The sequence below is a fragment of the Mesitornis unicolor genome, unplaced genomic scaffold (genome assembly GCF_000695765.1).
Source record: "Mesitornis unicolor isolate BGI_N332 unplaced genomic scaffold, ASM69576v1 scaffold13952, whole genome shotgun sequence".
Taxonomy (NCBI): domain Eukaryota; kingdom Metazoa; phylum Chordata; class Aves; order Mesitornithiformes; family Mesitornithidae; genus Mesitornis; species Mesitornis unicolor.
Genome location: NW_010167210.1, coordinates 41,236 through 55,959, shown reverse-complemented (window position 1 = coordinate 55,959; position 14,724 = coordinate 41,236). Strand labels below are relative to the sequence as shown.

At 41.4% G+C, this 14,724-nt stretch overlaps 1 protein-coding gene across 1 annotated transcript in view; it reads right to left on the bottom strand.

The window, feature by feature from the left end:
- Nucleotides 1-530: 530 nt before the first annotated feature.
- Nucleotides 531-14,724, bottom strand: part of HSPA12A (heat shock 70kDa protein 12A) — a 42,866-nt gene continuing 28,672 nt past the window's right edge. Inside the window, exons 7-12 of the mRNA XM_010178620.1 lie at nt 9,498-9,669; nt 6,652-6,738; nt 5,986-6,090; nt 4,647-4,905; nt 2,619-2,722; nt 531-1,180 (exon numbers count right to left, since the gene is read on the bottom strand). Of these exons, the coding sequence (XP_010176922.1) occupies nt 546-1,180; nt 2,619-2,722; nt 4,647-4,905; nt 5,986-6,090; nt 6,652-6,738; nt 9,498-9,669 (1,362 nt within the window). The 3' untranslated portion in view covers nt 531-545. The remainder of the gene's footprint in view (nt 1,181-2,618; nt 2,723-4,646; nt 4,906-5,985; nt 6,091-6,651; nt 6,739-9,497; nt 9,670-14,724) is intronic.

The window sequence follows — 14,724 nt, the reverse complement described above, 5'->3', positions numbered from 1 at the left end:
AGAATTTCAGAGGATTTTCTTTTCAGAAGGATCTCAGAATTTAGGAAACTAAGTTCCCATTTCAAAAATCAAAAGAACAAATGAATACTATTGACCACAAATTTGTTCCCATTGCCAGAGGATGGTGCTGTTTGAATAAGATACCCACACACACACACCCCCTAAAACAACCACATGCGTTGCTGAGTTTTTCTTGTGAGGAAGAGGAAGAAGAACAAGGCAAAGAGATTATGATTTTATATCTTTTAAACTAATCTTCAGGACCAAACAATAATCAGTATTTACTTAATAAAGGTAGATCTTTAAGCATGCTTTAGTAACTTGGGAACTTTTACTACCTCTGGAACTTTTGCTCCCAAAACTTTAAGGGTCTTTCAAAATCCAGCCTTTGGTCATCAAAGGGCACAAAGACAACATACCCCACCTTACTAGCTGTTCTCATATAGCCTGCTGAAATTCAAGTTGAATACATGATACATGAAAGTCAAAAAATGGAATAGTGGAAGATCAGTCTCAAAACAGGCTGTGGTGGGGAAAATGGGCTGTTAGTAGTTTAAGAAATCAATACCAACTTTGACACTTTTAGAGGTGGCAACATCAATGGCCATGGCTTTGATTTCAGTGTCCCCAAACTGCATAAGTGTTTTGATCTCCCGCCGGTTTGGCACTGAAGCATCAGTCCCTGTGAGATCCAAGCGAAGGGTGCCGCACTTTTTCACTCCAGATTCGGTGATGAAGCTAACGTTATCTTGTTCTGAGCTATAGATATTGATCACTATTACTAACTGAGAAGGTTTGGCAGGTGTGTAACTGCGTGTCACAGTTTCTCCAAGGGCTACAGATTGGTCAGCTGAGATAAATTTGTCAAAGACATCAGTGCACCAGCGTGTGCCATCTTTGATCAGAAGCTTCTCTGGTGGATGCTTCCCTTCCACAAACCGATTGAGCACACCCACGCCATAGGTGAGAGGTGAACGCCGCACTTTGATGACAGCAGGGTCTAGACCAAAGAGAACAGCTCCTTTGAGGATAGTGAGCCCCACATCCTGAGGAATGATGACTCGACATCTTGAACCAAAAGCGCTCTGCACAGCTTGTTGGAGTAAGGGGGATTCAGCGAAGCCACCCACCAGGAAGAGAAACTTGACATTGGTCACTTCTGGCTTATCAAACACATCACCTAAACAGAAACAGAGCCCATTAAGGAAAAATCCACCATGATGAGGCAATGCAGGTGAAACTCCTAATGTCTGAGTGCACTGAACGTCCCATGGACAAGATCTGAAACTGCCACTCTCAGCATGCACTAGTTACATTTCTGCAGTCTCTTCTATACTCTATTTCACTGTGAAAGCAAACTTACCTCAAAGCATACAATATTTCTGAAGTGTCACTTAAAACGTAATTTTTAATTAGCTTCTACCAGTAAAGGGAGACACAGATTACTTGCAAAGAAATCCTGCCAGTCCCATTATGGATGGAAAACAACATCATCTTGCCACTTCAAGTATCAGTGAGATATTCCAAAACCTAACTAATTCACATACCCTTTACTGCATTCCAGATAAGTCACTCCATTTTAAATTCACTTAATGTTTCTGACCTTAACATCTTAACCACAGTAATTACCATCTGCAAAATAAGATCTCCTTACATTTTTAGAGATGTTCCTTCTTAGCTTAAGCCCATATCCCCTGCTTTCAAGAAAATCACATAGTTCAGTTGTAGGCTCGCCCTTCACTCAAATAACCAAGGCAGCGTGACTGAGTTATCTGTCTCAACTACTGTAATTCTAGGGCTCTCCTTCCCTGCTCATATATAAGCTGTTCTGTACTAGTTTCACTAAGTTGTGACCTCTGAAATTTATCTAATAATTCCTCATGTGCAGTGAGAAAAGCTGGATATCCCATTCCGAATACAAAGCACTAATTGAATTGTAATGCTTAGAACAGCAATACTTTGCTCAGTACATATACTATACTCTACTTGATACAAATCCAATCTTCCACCAGGAAGACTTTAAATAACAATTTTCCCAATAAGCCTATGTCACTTTCCATTACTGGATAAATAAATTCAGTGCTGCTTAAGCCATGCCTGGAAGTACTTTTACCATGATGCATCATTTATTGTGTTTTAGAGATGTCAGTGATTTGGACGGTCATGAACAAATGTGACCTCCTACTGAGGACAAACGAACTAGAGGTCCTAATAGCAGGAATAATCAGAAACTAGTTACATCTCTGGCATTATTTAGTTGTTTCCTGAAACAGGAAAAAGAAAATCAGGATCTGGGTTAGCCAGTGCATTTGATTTCTGAATGCTTGCAGCCCTGGAAGCACAGAGTAATTGAAGCTTAGGCAGTAATGGGACTGAATCACACTCAATAACTAGTACTAGATCAGGGTAGGAATATGTGTTAGGGTGATGTCACTTACTTTTATTAATTTCCTAACTACTTTGTAGAGAACTACAAGTTTCACACCTAAATTCCTTGCCCGCATTTGGTGCATACTAGGGGAGCTGTTTGTCTTTAATCCCAGCTACTGGTCTGAAACAAATAAGCAAAGCTTCAGGTTCAGCACACCTGGAAAGAGGAATTACAGTCAGATACATACTAAGGTGCTGAACGATCTGGTCAATTGTAGGCTTGAAAAGAGCATTCATTGCATCTGGGCTCATCCTGAGCATTCCCTGGGAGGACCACTTCACAAAGTCCACACTGGAAAAGAACGGTTCAAGAAGACATTAAAACATTACATCTGAGATGTAAGAAACAGCCAGCATTCACAAGACACAGCTAATAAATAAATGAATCTGTTTATACAATCTGCGTGCACTTTGCTTGGAAGAAAGTGCCTCATCTCACCCTGCCCCATACCAAGTGCAGCAATGTGAAATTTCAGGGGAGAATTGTTATTTTAGCTTGTCTAATTGTTGTTTTCTTTGCCCGATTGCCTTCTGTAGCATTACCAATGCTCAGCTGCCTCCTGAAACAGCTGGCAGTCAATCCAGTGCTCGCTCATCTGAAACAGTGCTGATTCATCCCCAGAAGGGCAACATTTAGATTATAGCAGTAGCAGGCCAAAGCCACTGGAAACACACAAGGAAAACAAGCAAGTATGGGAAGCCTCAGGAGGCGGAAGGGAGCACAGCATTTTTAATGAGGCATAACATTTGTTAAGTGAATACAGGCATTATGTTATTTCATCACTGATGCACATAGCTCAGTAATCCCTTTTCATTCCTGCACGTTATATGTCGCCTTTATACTCTTTCTATCCCATTATCCAACTAATTTCATTTTATTTGAAGGGAACACTTAGCATTCCAAGATTCACCATTAAGACTATTAAGAAGAAGGAGATGGTCTTGTGAGGGGGAATATTTCCAGAAATTTTCAATGATTTCAGAACCTCAGTCTCATTTAGGAAGCGACCTGCATGCTACATTAAACATTCACTGGATTAAAAAAGCACAGAAAGAAGTCAATGTATAGGTACTAAATATCACGCCTTTTGCTCTCAGGTCCCAAGCGCTCTGCCCCAGATTTGCAGGTTCTCTTCTTCATTCTCTTTGATGCCACTAATCTCCAGGTCTCCTGTAATATTTAACTTCGAAAGATGCAAAATGCCTAGTTCTCCTTTCTCCTCACTTTCTTTCATGTAGCAGCCTGTGACCTTCTCATTTAGGGTGCTTTCTTGGTACTTACAATCAGGAATTAAGATCTCTGCAGGGAATTATGTCTCCCCATCTACTGAGCAAATGATCTAACCATAACATACTAGCAGAAAAGAGAGCCTGCCATGATTTCAAAGAATGCTTTTCTCTTGCAGAGCTCTACACAATAGTATCTGTTTTCACCGGTGATGTTGTATTGTTCATAACCTTCCTCAAGTCATGAATATACTTACATATCTCACTCAAGATCTTGGATATTTTCCAGGATCCAGGCCTCTAAAAATTAAAGTTCTGGGTAACTATCATTGAGACATCAAATTTTGTATTTGATTTGACCTTCCTAATTAACATGTATGAGGCTCAAAATATATGGTCAAATTCAGGAAAGTGACACAGTGGTGGCCTAACAAAAGCCATAAAATCATAGAATGGTTTAGGTTGGAAGGGACATTAAAGACCATCTGGTACCACTGCCCTGCCATGGGCAGGGACACCTCCCACCAGCCCAGGATGCCCAAAGCTCCATCCAATCTGGCCTTGAACACTTCCAAGGAGGGGGCACCCACAGCTTCCCTGGGCAACCTGTGCCAGTGTCTCACCACCCTCACAGTAAAGAATTTCTTCCTAATATCCAGTCTAAATCTCCCCTCTTTCAGTTTAAAACCATTCCCCCTCGTTCTATCGCTACCTGCCCTTGTAAGAAGTCCCTCTCCAGCTTTCCTGTTGGACTCCTTAGAAGAAAGCAATACCAGCACAGTGAAAGTCTTGCGTAGAAAAGCTTTTGCAAGAGATTGATCAGAACTTTTCATTATTGAAATTGCACTTCAGGCAATCCCATTTTCTCATCTTTCTATTACATTTTTATATGATTATCTTTCAGTTTACATTAATTAGGCTATTTTAATTATTTGTCTTCACTATCAGTAGTTAATTCTGCATTTATGTGGGTTCAATCGTGTACTCACTTGCTTTTCCTCAAGGCGTGTTCTACACTGTGACCTCGAAACTTCTTGTAATAGTCAATGAAGGAGAAAGGCAGAGTGATGTTTAGTGGGTTGGTCCTGTCTGGAGCTGCTGCCCGTTTACGGGACTCAAATGCTATCATCAGATCTACCCAGGCAGCAGGACGTTTTATTTTAAATTGCTCAATAAAATCTTCTCCAAATATTTTACACAGAAGCTTTTCAAATTCATAGTCCACACCTAGAGAACCATATGGTCCACCTGTATGACAAACAAAACACAGCTTTAATATTCTGAACTGTGTACTAGATTTCAAGTTGACCAAATACACACCAGATTGACATTACTAGGACTGCCCCAGGAGAAGGTCTACAGAAGGAGGTATCTTTTCCAAATATAACAGTTGGTCTAATACAGAACATAATCTCACCTTTGCTTCACTTTTACTCCTATACCATCATAGCCACTGTAGTATTACCACTATGAAACAGAAACATTTTTATTAGAAGCAAAGGAAACTGCCTCCTTATCTTCATGAGAAGGTGTGAGTCAGACTCATATTCAGGAGTAGAGAGGCTTGATGTACAGGGTCTCATTTGCTCTTACTAGGTTGTTTCCTGAGGTACTCTTACAGCCACCAAGACTGAACACACAGAGATGAACCACACAGATCAAGACTACCTCAGTATGGAGACACAGGAACAAATAACAGGCTGTCTCATGAGTAACAGCTTAGTTACAGGTCAAAGTCAAAGGAATCTGGAGTTCAGGATGGGAATACCATTCAAGGAATTGCACTTTATATCTATGTTATGGACCAATCATTGTGCATTTTTCCCAGCCTCCCTGATATACTGTCTATGAAATTACTGGAATATATAAGCTTCCCCTTAAATCTAAGGAAACTTCTATTCAGCCAGCAGTCACTTTACAAGGATCATGTTGTGACACTCAGCTATTTGTACCTCCACAGTACATCTCTGAATACCTGGACAGAGCTGCAATACACAGGTGACCTCTCAAAGGACAGGAAGATGATGAATACTAGCAAAAGTCAGACCAGAACCATGGTAGGAGGTCATGGCCTTAATGGGAGTAAATAACACAGGAGACAGCAGTCCCTTACACTTCCAATGTGAGGATCAGTATCCCAAAGCATCAGAAGCGTTAAGTGATTTACCCTTGTCTACTGACCAGCAGCTAGGTTATACTAATTTTGAAAGCTAGTCTTATTTCAGGAAGAACTGTTTGTGGAATGTAGTGAATAATAAAGGCATATGTTTCCTTCAGTGACAAGTGAAAATATTACATAAATAAAGCAAGCAGTAGAAGTGACACTACCTGTTGCCTTGTATAGCTCCTTAAGATGTCCTTCAGGGAGCCTTATCTGATGGACAGTCATATCCACTGTGCCTCCTCCACTGTCAACGACAATGTAACGGTCACCTAGGTTTCCAAAGGAAGAGGCAAATGATATTTACATTAACATTATCACAGCAGCATATTGCAATTAAAACTTCTCAGGGGTATTATCACAATGAGAAATGATTTACAGAAACTCACAAATGTCTATCCTGAAGATCTGATCTTTTTTAGTAATTACAATGCAATGATTGACAATAAATATGGAAATTGGATGTCAAAAGCTATGGATTTAGCACAGATGAAAAGTGGTTCAGTAGAATTGCCTGTGCTGCTAGTGTACATTCTAGTAGGTTCCCAAATTAATACTGTGGCATCTTTACAAGGTCTATTCAGAGGAAAATATTCAGCTTGCGTTTTAACACCTGGATTCCTTTCTACTGTCTCCTTAGTAAACCATATTTTGCTACAGCATACAGAACAGCAGTTCAGCCTAAGTAACTAAGAGCAGCACATGAACTTGTACTTCTTTTCCTATTGATAATCACTGTGAGAACAATGCAGTGCACAGCACATTTGTGGGAAACACGTTTGCCTGCAATATAAAACCAGTGAGGGCAAATTTTATTCAAGAAAGGACACTACCTTCCTCCAGTTCGGACCAGATCTCTCCTATGACATTTTCCACCATAAAAGTACGACTCTGTCGATTACGACGGACGTGTTCCTTAGCTAGTCATTGACAGAGAAAAAATTACTGAGTATAAGAAAGCATGAAGAAGTTGATATCATAAGCTGCAGGAAACAAATACAAGCAGGTTGACAGATCTGTACGTATCACTTCTTAACAAAACAAATGAACAAAAACTATTGCATTACAAGCAGAAAAATTATAACATTGCTTCTAAAAAGAAGGAAAAATGTTTTTCAACCACACTGATCTTCCTTGATACTAACTGGATTAAAACCAATAACCTAATATGAAAGCTATAAACAGGTCTGAGCTATTTTTGTCAGCACTTCTGGTTTTTGCAGCGCCGCCGGGAAGCGGGCGGGCTGGCAGCCAGCTGTGCTCTGCGCAGCCTGTGCCGCCAGGCGGCAGCCCCGGCCCGCTGCCAGACCTCCCTGCGCCGCCCGGCTGGGAAAACCATCCCCAGGTCTCCAAATCCACTGCTGATTTTGGGTGCTCAGGCAAAGATGTCTCTCCAGCCTTTCAGGACACCGATTTGTCTCAAAACAGGCAGCCAAAAGGACTGCTTTTCAGATCTGTAACTACTTAAGGCCACAGTGATCACCAAGTCTGATCCTCATAATATTTTAAATACACATCAATTAAAAATTAAGCATAATCTAGCAATACTATTATAACAGCAAGTTAACTTACAAGACTTAATTGCTACTTAGACATTTAAAAGATGCAGAACAGTCTGCAAAGAGAAAACAGAGTAGTGAGAGCCTTTGCTATCATGCTGTTTCATCAACCTCTACAACTGATCAAAAAATCATTCCCCGTGTAACCTTCACTCACCTTCAAAGGCACTCCTTTAAAATGCTACAGAAGAAGACTGGCATCCTGTCACGCATTATTCCTTATGAAAACATCAGCATGCAAATCACTGACTGCTTTTTGCTTCTCGTTCCTATAGTGCCTCTCAGCAGCAAGACCAGGGATTCCACTTGCACCCGTACCCCCCTCGTAAAGACACTACGATGCAGACGAGCCGTGTCAACCTTGCTGCGCTGACTTAGCAGCACACAGCGAGAGCTTAAAGGACAAAGCATCTGATGACAGAACAAGCAAGGGCCTGACACAGAGCCCACAGAAGTCAATGGGCATCCTTTCATTCACTTCTGTGGGCCAGAAGCGAACACAAGAGCCAGTCTTTAAGTACAACTGAAGTAGGGTTATCCTGGCTACCATGAACAGTAATTTTTTTGTTTTGACTTCAGAGCAATAATACGGTCCTTGGAGTGCTTCTCTCTGTTTATATTTAAAGGGTTTTTTGCCTTAATCTGTTCTCAGCTTGTCTTGGGTGCCTGCCATGCCTTTATGAAATTTTAATTCTAACCCCGAATTAATTCACTCCAAACTTTGTTTTCATTAATTTTGACATGAAACCTTTCTCATCCCCAATAGCTTTTACCATACAAAGTCAGGAAGGCGGATGGTACCCCCTCGTCCAAGCATAAGCCCGTTAGCAGAGTATCTGTGATCTGCCAGATTCTGCCTGCTTACAAACCTTACCCAGAGAGAAACCCTTTTATTATTTTCCCAGAGACAAATCTCTGTGTAGCCTGAAAATGAGTTCATGTAAAGTCACATGAAACTGGAATGGCTAAGGACAAAAATGAGGGGACAGAAGGCGAGAGGCCCCTGAAGGGACGGTGTCCTGTGAAGGGATTGTGCCCCATACTCTGCGTGGGCCTCTGTAACACTGAACACATCTGACAAGTGCTGGCTAGGAGAGGCACGGATCTGAGAAAATGATGTAGTGACTCCACCTAACTACAAAAAAATACCCTGCAGTGAGTACAAGAATAGCTTTACTAGCTTAATCTTCCATTTGCCTGTACTGTTTTGACCTAGTAAATGTGATAAAATATAAATTCTTCTGAAAAATCTCTTCTGGAATAGATTGACACACTACCACCAATATCAGTGCAAATGTTACTATTCACACAGATGGGAAATCTGTCCCAGTATGCAGAAATCACACCTTACTAATTCTTAATTTTCCTTTTTTTTTTGTTTTTTTTCTATTTTTGTCCAATCTCAGGCAGGATACCAAGATCAGAAATCTTTGGTGATGAAGGATCTTTTGGCAAGTGACTTACACTGTGGTTCAATATCAGTCCCTCATTGTAAGTCAGTAATCAAACATTGATATTAGCAACAGATCCCAGGTCAAAAAAAATCAGAAGTGCCATATCTAGTTGCTCTTCTATAAGTAAATTCATTGGTGTATCCCAGTACTTAGTATTCCTTAGAGTGTTGAAAATAATTAATGATATCTCGTAAATATGACATCAAAAAGCAATTGCCAAAACCTTGGAACACTTCAGACCAAAAGTTTCATTGCAGATCAAGTTATTTAACACTACTTCAATAACGCAGCTAACTGAACACATAATTATGTCCAACAAATGAAATTTAAAAAATGATCCAACATGAAGTATTGATTTTCATTGAGGCAGGAAAATACTGTCATGAAAATACTGTGCCTCTCCTAAAAGACTCCCACAGCATCCCAGTAGAGGCAAGGCAATGAAGCTACCTGTGTGCTAAAATTCAAGTGCATGAGAACATACCTGTTGGATCAATGCCTCAACTAGTCTAATCACAGTATAAGTGAAACCGTTTATTAAGGAAAATTGCTATCAGCCTGAAACATTTCAAGAGAGCAAAGACAACAAAAAATGGTAAGAAAACAGCCCTTGTGGACAAAGCAAACTCAGTCACAAGAATCTAAAGGAGTTAATAGAAGAAGTACCCTGTGTAAATCCAGCTCCAATCGTGTCACTTGGGCTATAGCCATTGACAGGCGCTCTACTGCTCAGCTCTATCATCTGGTGCAGGCGGAGCTTTCGGCAGTAGATAGAGGCAGCCTCGGGTTCCAGGGCGATGATCAACTGCTCGGGGTTTTCAGGAGATGCCATTCCTGCCTGCGAGAGAGAACTGATCAGAGAAGTGGGGTAGGAAACACCGCAACTCAGCAGACCCTTTCCAGCAGTGAACAAGCCTTTCCCCAGCTCTCACTTTTGGTTAGGTCAGCCCTCCGAGTTCAACACGCAAAGAAGCTGCTGCCGTTTGCTAAAGGTCTTGACCTGGCAACTGTCCTGCCCACAACGTATAGCACAACTTCACAGGCTGTAACAGGGAAGTATGCATGCACTTACCATGCCAAGTGTCTAACCAAGCAGCTGTGTGCATGACAGATGGAGAAAGGAAGAAAGTCATTTTGAAACCTGTGATGAATGGCCTAAAGCCTGAACTCATAATTCACCTGTGAATCTGCATTCTAAGAGGGACCCCAGCCTCCTTTCAGAAATTAAAGAATATCTTTGGCTTCTCCTCCCCATAATGATATTTTAAGTATGCTTGCTTTATATCCCAGATATATATCACAGAATCATAGAATCAGAATGTATTGGGTTGGAAGGGTTACAGATCTGGTTAAAGATCTGGTTAAAGATCACCCAGTCCAAACCCTGCAGTGAGCAGGGACAATGTTACCAGATCAGGTTGCTCAGAGCCTCATCAAGCCTGACCTTGAATATCTCCAGGGATGGGGCTTCTACCATGGGGCAACCTGTGCCAGTGATCTATTACTCTCATATTGAAGAACTTTTTCCTAACATTGAACCTAAATCTGCCCTTTTCTAGTTTAAAACCATTACCCCTCGTCCTATCGCTCCATGCCCTAGTGAACAGCTCCTCCCCAGATTTCTTATAGGCACCTTTCAGATCCTGGAAGGTCGCTATAAGGTCCCCCTGGAGCCTTCTCTTCTTCAGGCTGAACAGCCCCAACTCTCTCAGCCTGTCTTTGTAGCAGAGCTGCTCCAGCCCTGGGATCATCTTTGTGGCTTCCTCTGCGCCCGCTCTAACACTTCAATCTCCTTTTTGTGTTGGGGACTCCAAAGCTGGACACAGCACTGCAGGTGGGGTCTCAGCAGAGCAGAGCAGAGGGGCAGAATCACCTCCCTCCATCTGCTGGCCACTCTTATTTTGATGCAGCCCAGGACGGGGTTGGCCTTCTGGGCTGCAGATGCACATTGGTGGCTCATGTCCAGCTTCTCACCCACCAGTACCCCCAAGTCCTTTTCCTCAGGGCTGCTTTCCAGCACATCATCTCCTAGCTTGTACTGGTAATGGGGATTGCCCCTACCCAGGTGCAGGACCCTGCACTTGGCCTTGTTGAACCTCATGAGGCTGAAATGGACCCCCCAAGCACTGTGTATCTTACTAGGAACATACGAAGCACTTTGCTGTAATGCATCTTTTGACTTAAAACCAACATTTTCTATTTCAAAATCCATTACTTTTAAGCACATTCACTTTTATAACATCATCAAAATGCTCAGTATATTCAAGGACTCAAAATATAATAGAGCAGGTTCCCTAAAAACCAAGAACAAGCCTAAAAATAAGCCCGCATTATACAATCAACATTTGCCATTCTTTCTATTTGCTTTCTGGATTTTCAGCCTCCAGACACAGATTTTCAAGAAGCCACAAGTTCTCATGTAACCACATCACTCTCAGAGCAGGACTTAGAGAAAAATACGAAAGAGCAGTTGACAGAATTGTGTTTTCATTAGATTTCTTCTGTACCTCTCCCTACCATATTATTTTCTGTTAAAATAAGTAACAATATCTTTCAAATTTTTGTGCTCAGCCTTTGGTTTACCTGCTGTTGTTTTTCAGTTAAGTGCCTGAGTGCTAAAGCATGCTAGCAAAAAAAGAAATGTATTAATATTTTTCTGCTTCCACAGTCAGTCTTCCAGCAAACCTTCACATCAACTCATACACACGCACTGTGGTTGCTCCAGAGCATCCTCAAAAGAAAGCACATTTACATGGAAAAAAGGGTTGGACTGGCAGACCTGGACTAGAATTTGGCTTCCTTCATACAGCTACACTGTGGGCCATCTGAATTGCTGGCCAGTTAACACTTTCAGCTAGAGACTCTAAGTAAAGCTTGGTCAAAAAGCAATGCTGAGGTAAGTCTTGGAGACATGAAATAGTCTTTCACATTTACTGACTGACTTCACTTACTTTACTGAAAGTAAGGGTTAAACTAATAATGGTTGCTCATTATTTTAAAAGCACATCTCATGATTGGGATTATGGTCACTTTGTACCCTTCATTGCTGTTGGGCAAAAACCTTCTGCTTCAGTTACATCCACTGGACTCAACATGGTCTGGTATTAGTGGAACTGCCTGGGAAGGAGAATACTGTGCAAACACCACAGAACATCAAACCTTGCCAGCTATGTGGCAACACATACTGAAAAAATACTATATCAAAAAGAATGTTTGTAACCAAACTATCAAAATTTGAAAAACGCAGATATACAGCAGCCAGAGAACCCTAAAATATGTAAATATTATCAAGCCAGACTCTCCTGCCATCGTAGCACTTGCATGCAAGCATTCTGGCAGGTACAGGCTTAGATGAAGCTCTGGTGTGGTACTGGGGATGAAGTTCTTGCATTGTGCTCGAGTATAACCCCAGTTTTTCCTCCAGCCGGTCAGGATGTACAAGGCACACGCAGGGCTGGTTTCAGGCCAGCTCACTTCAACACCACTTATCTCCAGCTGAGCTCTTCTGCACACAAAGCTTTAATATGTTGCATTGGAAAGGGCAAGAGTCAAGATATGAATCAATACTTGGTCTCTGACAGATATTTATCTAACCTGTTAAAGAATTCAAAAAATGTATGGTCTCTGCACACAAACTATCTCAGCCCTTTACTGCCTTTGCAAAGTTTTGCTAAAAGCCTAATCTGAATCTTTCTTGCTGAATTTTAAGGCCAGCACTTCTTGCCCTGTCCAATAAGAGCACAGAGAACAAATAGCTCCCCACTACTCTGCTGCGGGTTTCACATAAATTAAATCCATTATCATGTTTCGTGAGAGCTCTGAATCTGAGCAGCAAGTGGCTTTTTTAAAAATATCCAGCAATGTGGATGAACTTAGCATGCTCAGCCTGCTCCATGTACCGGGCATATCTTAGTAGCGCTGACAAAGCAATTCCTAGTCTCATGTCAAACCTATGCACTAAAAGAAAATTGTATTTTAGAGAAAAAATAGTTTTTTGCTAAGGATATTAAAATCCAAAGGCTACATCAGAAGACATTTGCAGAGGTGACAAGAACTCAGTTGCACACACAGGGAACACACTGGCAGTTCCTGACTTGAGGAGGGGAAAAAAAGATTATATTAATTGCAGTCATATATTCTAGGGGAGATTTTGGTACAAATTTCCAAGGCTGGTTCTGCTAAAAGAAAATGGTAAACCATTAACAATAACATTTGCTTCCTCCTCTCCTCCAGCAGTGCTCTGTTCCACGATCTTTTCACATGGCAGCCTGCATGTCAGGAGAGGAAGGCAGTGACCTGCAGCGGATGGACTCAGATCCATGTTCTCAGACCCGCCAAGTATAGCAGATGCTATTCTTGCTACTTTTTCTCTCTAGATATTATTTTAACATACTCAAAATATCTCCTGCGGGAAACATTCAACAGAAATGACAGTTTTTAACAGTTCAAAGCACAGCTGATCCTAACAGAATTTCATGAAGAAAATGCTGGGTGTTTTTGTGAAAAAGCTTTCCATACAGAGTCTGAAGGGCCGGTTACAATGAAGAATGTGTTATTTCACACCATAAAAAGACCATACAAAGACTCTTGTGCAGTAAAAGGTACTAAGCATCCAACACATGTATCTTCGTATGTACAGATATACGTTTATGTACATATATATGTAGGGATCAACATTGACCTTTTCATACCTTGTGTATGTAGTATTTCTACTTAGATCATCAGAGACAGCACATTGCTGCACATAAATATATCTACACACAGCACAGAGAGAACAGGGGAAGGGGAAATGAGGAAGAAACATGAACACATCCATGCTGCTGGGGAGGAATGGAGCAATGAGGTTGCTTTAATACAAACTCTGGGAAGATGAAGATGTAGGAGGCAGTACCTCAGTCCTGTCATTACAGCCGAGGAGAAAGGGACAGATGGGAGACAAATATGGAGCATGCAGAGAAAGAGGAGTGAAAACAGCAGGCAGCCAACACAAAGAAATGGTGATGCATTCACTAAAAATACTAACTGTAGAAGTTTGGGGATTTGCTATATTTTACACTTGTTCCTTTCTACCTGCCTCGCTCCATGCCCTTGCCCACTGGTGCCCAAGCACTGCTGTAACTAAGAACAGAGATTCACAAGTTAACAGGCTTGAATAGGACAGAGCTAAACAGTGTCTCAGTATTCAACATTATTTAGATCATTCTGGCAGTGGGACAGACGCATCACATTGCTTTTGCCTAGGGCAGCTTATAGCAGACTTTAAAACAGAGCCATGTCTTGACTGGAGTCTGCTAAGGACATTTCCTTTCTCCCATTACACTCACTAGGAGCATAAACCCAGTCATCACTTACGAAACATGAAGGAAGCAGACAGCAGTTTTCCCAAAAATGGAAACGTGGAAAACCCATCATGGAATTACAAAAATCCTTTAAGCATCAGAAAGTTCTTAATAATTAATTTATTTTCAGGACATTGCTGGATTTATCTACCTGGAAGAAGCAAAGAACGCTATAAAAAGAACTACTTTAAAAGACTGCCCCAAACTCACTTTGCTCACATGCCCGAGGATTAGGATTTCATGCTTTCACAACAGAACTCCCAGATTTTTACTTACTCCAGTAAAACAGGCCTGTGAGCTGGTGCCAGGCCATTGCTGTCCATTTGCCAAGACATATCATCAACAGCAAATCTCAAAGTGCTTCAAAGCCTCACGGACTGGAGCACAAATAATTTTGCCATCCAGATGCAGGTGAAATCTCAACCTAGCGCAGCAGCTCTGCTTTTATAGCCAGAGATGTGTCACCAGATGAAAGCCACAGCTGACCACAAATACATTCTCAATTCTTTGAACAGCACCAGCTGCCAAGCATTAGACTAATTTTCAGCATTAGC